Source organism: Crocodylus porosus, unplaced genomic scaffold (assembly GCF_001723895.1).
Source record: "Crocodylus porosus isolate Cpor-Errol unplaced genomic scaffold, CroPor_comp1, whole genome shotgun sequence".
NCBI classification, from domain to species: Eukaryota; Metazoa; Chordata; order Crocodylia; family Crocodylidae; genus Crocodylus; species Crocodylus porosus.
In genome coordinates this window covers 205,180,008-205,186,007 of record NW_017728886.1, presented here as the reverse complement: position 1 = coordinate 205,186,007, position 6,000 = coordinate 205,180,008, and the positions used below count along the sequence as shown (strand labels likewise).

The 6,000-nt window shown below is 45.1% G+C and overlaps 1 protein-coding gene across 2 annotated transcripts in view; it reads left to right on the top strand.

Moving 5' to 3' along the window:
• The window catches only part of NSMAF (neutral sphingomyelinase activation associated factor), a 57,490-nt gene that overhangs the window by 24,416 nt on the left and 27,074 nt on the right, over window positions 1-6,000 (top strand). For both annotated transcript variants that reach the window (XM_019548428.1, XM_019548436.1), the window contains 2 exons: window positions 4,022-4,198; window positions 5,166-5,245. In XM_019548428.1, coding sequence (XP_019403973.1) covers window positions 4,022-4,198; window positions 5,166-5,245 — 257 coding nt within the window. The remainder of the gene's footprint in view (window positions 1-4,021; window positions 4,199-5,165; window positions 5,246-6,000) is intronic.

Genomic DNA, 6,000 nt, shown 5'->3' with positions numbered 1-6,000 from the left:
CAAGAGAAGGCTGAGGGGGGACCTGGTGACTGTCTTTAAACTCACTAGGGAGGACCAGAAGGGTTTGGGGGAGACACTGTTTCCCCTAGCGCTCTCTGGCATGACAAGGAACAATGGACACAAATTATTGGAGAGTAGGTTTAGATTAGACATCCGCAAGAACTACTTCACAGTTAGGGCGGCTAGGAGCTGGAACCAACTTCTCAGGGAAGTGATGCTGGCTCCTACCCTGGGGATCTTTAAGAAGAGGCTTGATGACTACCTGGTTGGACTCATTTGAATCCAGTCTTTTCTCCTGCCCAGGCGGGGGGTTGGACTTGAAGATCTACAAGGTCCCTTCCGACCCTACTTCTATGATTCTGTGATTGTAGAAATGCTGTCCATTATCTTTAAAAACTTGTGGTGATTGGGAGTGATCATGGAGAATTGAAAAAGGGCAAATGTGTAGTGCCTGTTTTTAAGAAAGGGAAGAGGGAGGATCCAGAAAACTACAGACTGGTCAGCCACAACTCAGTCCCTGGAAAAATCATGGAGTGGGTCCTCAAGGAATCTATTTATAAGCATGTGGAGGAGAAAGTGATTAGGAACAATCAGCATGGATTCACCAAGGCCCTGACCAACCTGATTGCATTCCATGATGAGATGACTGGCTATATGGATGTGGGGAGAGCAGTAGACATGATACACTTTGATTTTAGCAAGGGTTTTGATATAGTCTCCCACAATATTCTTGCAAGCAAACTATAGAAGTTTGGGTTAGATGGATAGACTGTAAGGTGGATAGAAAACTGGTGGAATTGTCAGGCTTGGGGAGTAGTAATCAATGGCTCAATGTCTAGGTGGCAGCCGGTATCAAGTGGAATGCCCTAAGGATTGGTCCTGGGGCCAAGTTTGTTCAATATCTTCATCAGTGACCTGGAAGATGGGATGGAGTGTACCCTCAGCAAGTTTGCAGATGACACCAAGCTGTGGGGAATAATAGATTTGATGAAGGTACAGCTAGGATTCAGAGACCTCAACAAATTGGAGGATTGGACCAAAAAAATTTGCATTAAGTTCAGTATGGACAAGGGTGAAGTCCTGCACTTAGGACTGAACAATCCCATGCACTGATCCAGTCTGAGGACTGACTGGCTGGGCTGCAGCTCTGCAGAAAAGGACCTGGGGGTTATGGTGGAAAGTAAGCTGAATAGAAGCCAACAGCATGCCCTTGTTGCAAAGAAGGCTAATGGCATACTGGATTTCGTTAGTATGAATGTTGCCAGCAGATCAAGGGAAGTGATTATTCCCCTCTATTCTACACTGCTTAGGCCACATCTGAAGTACTATGTCCGGTTTTGGGTCCCCCACTACAGAAAGGATTTGGATAAATTGAAGAAGGTCCATCAGAAGGCGACAGAATGATTAGGGGGTTGGGGCACATGACTTCTGAGGAGAGGCTGAGGGAACTAGGCTTATTTAGTCTTGAAGAAAGAAGACTGGGAATGTGGGTGGGGGGATTTAATAGCAGCTTTCAACTATCTGATGGGTGACTACAAATAGGGTAGAACTAGACTCTTCTTAGTGGTAGTAGAACAAGGGACATTGGGCACTGTCACCGACGGGCCTTCTTGTACCCCTCCGGGGAGCTCTGTTTTCCTGGTTGGTAACTCTTCCCCTTCTAGACCGGTTTGTCTCTGTGGGTGATCTTCTCCCACGTCACCAAACCCCGCTCTCGCCTGCCACGACTTGGTGTTTCCTTAGTGGGGCGGGGCTAGTGCACGGGTCCTTTGGTGGCCCGGGCTTGGCCCACCGGTTGCACACAGGGCTTCGCCACCCCTACACCCTGGCCTCCCGCCACCTCTGGGCTCCGCTTCTCTGATCCGGCTCCGCTGCTTCCATCGGCTTCTCCCACGGCTTTCTTACTCAATTCCACAGATTGTAAGATGCAGCTATACCGCTACCTTGCGGTTGACCTCCTCACTGTAACCTACACCAGAGCCTAATCTGCACCCTCTATCGACCTCTCGCCCCAAGCCCTTCACCCGGTGCGGCTCTTCCCCTGTGTCATCACTAACTATATCGCTATCCCTCCACCAGATCCTTGTTAGCCTGGGACGGGAGGGGAAGGAATTCCCCCTCAGTGTCCCTACTGTTGTCCCACTCCTGTTCCTTGACCCGACGTCCCTGGGTCTTGGTGGCGATCCCGCCCTGATCTCCCTTCAGCCCGGGGATTCTTGGACTTCTGCCCCTCTTCGGCGAGTCCCGCACCCGCTGTTGCCGAACTTACTTCGGAGTCCCCAAACTCTTCTTGGATCTTCCCGCTCCTTCGTCGCTCACCCGATCTGTCGCTCCTTGCACGATTGGACGTCGTCCCCATCGTCGGGTTCCCGATCAGGGTCGCTTCTTCTCCCTGGGCTCCAGCTTGGCGGGTTCTGTCCCCAGGATCCTTTGCCGGTGCTTTCCCGGCCCACCGCACGATCCCCGAGCCATCCGCCGCCTCCAAAGCGGTGGCTGCCATTTTTAAATCTCCCGGTCGGCGTCTGACATCATCGTCAGCTGCCAGCCACAGCTGTACATAAATGCGGCTGACGAACCGTGCAGGTTCTCCCTCCGCTGCAGCGTTCCTCTCCGCCCGCCCTTCTGGTGAGTTTTCCCGACTTCTTCGGGTCCCGGGACAGGCACTTTTACACATGCTTTAGGGTTGGGGGAGTAGTGCTTTAGAAAGGCTCCCAGAGCTGCTCTAATTAAAGCACATCTGAAGTTTGTGCCCTTGCTGCCATTTTTAAGCATGGGGACACTGATGCACAAGCTACTGGAGCTCAGCAATTGATTAACAGTCTGCTCTGATGCACTGGAATTCCAGAACGTCAGAGCAGCCTCCCTGCTTGTGTATAGGCGCCCAGTGGTCTCAAGTTGCAGCAAACAAAATTTAAATTAGATATTAGGAAACACTTTCTCACTAAAAGTGTAATAAAGCAGTGGAACAGATTACTGAAAGAGGTTGTGGAATCCCCATTCTTGGAGGTTTTTAAGAATTGGGTAGACAAAGCCTTGGCTGGGTTGAACTAGGTAGGGATGGTCCTGGTTTGAGCAGGAGGTTGGACTAGATGACCTCCTGAAGTCTCTTCCAACCCTCATTTTCTATGATTTTATAATGGAATCCCCCTTTTCCACTTGCTTGTTAACACCCTCAAAAAAAAAAAAAATAGGCCAGCACATTTGTGAAGCAGGATATCTGTACAAAAACAGAGACTTTTTTTTTCCCCGGCAGATTACTTCTGTCCATGTGACTGATATTTTTATTCTTTATTTTGGATCCTACAACTTGCCAGGGATAGAAGTGAGGCTAACTGGTGCTCTTTAGAGCTCTTTCTGAAGATGAGTGCTATGTTCCCAACCTTACATTCCTTGGGCACAGAGACTGTTTTTAATGATAGTTTACATAGTATTGCCAGCAATTCCTACAACTTCACCTTTGAGTTCCTTGAGAACTCTTGAGTGAATGCTGTGTAGTCCTGGTGACTTATAGCATTTAATTTATCAATTCATTCTAAAACGTCTGTTGTCACTTCAGTGTGGTCCAACTCTTTAGTCCTATTTACTAGGAAGGATTGTTCTGGCATGGGAATTTCTTCAGTATCTTCTGTGGTAAAAACCTGGTGCAAAGAATTCTTTTAGTTTCTCTGCTATGACCTTATCCCTGAATGCATCTTTTACACTCTGGTCATGTAATGGTCCCACTGATATATTCATTCATTCATTCATTCATTCAGGATTCCATCTAGAATTGCTTCTTCTCTTCTAATATAAGATATTTACAATCACTTGACTAGCTCTTTTTGGAAAGACCTCGTATAATAGGAATTGAAGTGTATAGCTGCCGTAGGTTTTAATCTGACCCTTTAAATTATTACACTTGGATAAATGATTGGGAGATCACTTATCCAAGCATAGTTAGTTAAGTATCTTTGGAGTTAAGTATCTTAAAATGGAAACCAGCTAAACAAAGATTTTATTGTGTGATTTTTCTTTTTTATAGAAAACCATATTGCAGAACACACAGCTGAAAGTTACATGTTGCAATGGCAGCGAGGGCATATTTCAAATTACCAATATCTTCTTCATCTCAACAATCTGGCTGATCGGAGCTGCAATGATTTATCTCAATATCCTGTATTTCCTTGGATCATAGCAGATTATTCTAGTTCAGAATTAGGTAAGCAAATATTCTTCTTTGTATTTTTTTTTAATAATAAGAAAGCTGCGCTTGATGTAAGAACTGCTGCTTTTACATCACCTAAAACACAAGCAACATCAACAAGAAATTGGAGGTTGACAAACAGGATGCTGATCTCTATGCATATTTTTTTATTCTTATGCTTTTTTATATTTTCTAAAGCAAGGTATGTTGGGATTGATTATCCCATCCATAAAATGAAGTAATATTTAATAGAAGTACTAAGTGTCAACTTTCTAGAAAAGTGAAATGCCTGATAAAGTTTATTTTGTTTTCCCCTATGATTTGTTTCCAGTGAGTTGATAGCAATGGTTTATTAGTCTTGCATGAATTTAAAAAAATAATTAATTAAAAAAAACTTTTCGAATCCAGGTGTTGCCAAAATATGAGGTTAATTTCTCCAGAAATGCTCAGAAAGGTCTAATTGCCTAAATCTGTATGACAGAATTTAATACTATTCGTTTCCTGGGTAAATCTCTCATAGCAAACTTGTGTTGCCGTCAGTTTACTCTCTTGAGAATCTGGCTGCCTCTGCCATTTAATAGGCCTGACATGTCTTTGCCTGCTGTATGGAAGGAAAGAAGGGGAATCTAATGGAGTTTCTAGCAACCACTCACACCTCCTTTCAAAGTGTTGTCATGACACAATAAAATAATGTCAAGTTGCTTAAGAAGCGGAGGAGAAATGTGGCAGTTAGCTGTGCCTTAATGTTATTGAGGTCATATGGAGAGTGTGAGATGTTTGCCTAATTCCCAGCACTGTGGAACTCATACTAGCAAAACCCAAATTCAAAGCTTTCTGTTGTGTAAGGCTCTTCAGTAAGCAAGTAAAACACTAACGTTAAGAGCACAAATAGCCATTTATTGTGAGACTCCTTTGTTCTTCTGCAAGTAGAGACAGGATGAAAAAGTGCTTTTTATAAAATTTAATTGCATTTCTCTTTCAGATTTGACAAAGCCTGAAGCATTCCGGGACCTTAGTAAACCAATTGGTGCTTTGAATAAGGAAAGGCTAGAAAGATTACTGGTATGTGACATTTGGGTTTTCTTTCAATTTGTGATGGTCATCTCAGTAATAGGAGAACTCCAAGCTCCTAGCTTTATGTAATCAAATGTGTGAAGATTAAACTTAACACAGTATAGGAATGAACAGGCTTGTATGTTGTATTAACTCTAGCGTGATTTTTCTGTAATTGGACTGTAAATATTACTGGAAACAAACTTTACCTTAATCTAGTATACTGTGGCATAATTTCTGTGCAATATTTCCTTGTATTTAGCTGTAAAGTATAGGAAAATACCACTTCAACCAGCGATTTTTTTTTTTTTTTTTCCTTTTTTGGAGCAACCTAACATATTTATACATTAGCCATTGCAAAGCAGCGAGTATTCGATTTGGATTTGGCCAATTTTGACTGGGGGGGGGCATGCCTCTTGCTGCTCTGTGCCCCCTGGGAGGGCTGGGGAACTTGGGCTCTTCCCCAGCTTGCCCCCTGGATCTGGTGTGGGATGACAGCAGGCTGCCGCTGCAGGCTGCAGCCGGTGGTGGCACGGGGCTTGATGCGCCCTCCCTGAGCACCAGGAATAATCATCCTGGTGCTGCTGCCAGCCCCAGCCTGCAGTGGCAATCTGTTGTCATCCCATGTGCAGATCTGTGGGTATGCACCCCTGGGAAGATCCCGACACTGCTTCCCAGCCCATTGCCCTCCTGGGGGCATGGAGCAGCAAGAGGTGTGCCCCGGTTCTCCTCCTGCACCCCTCCCCTTGCACCCACTGACTGTT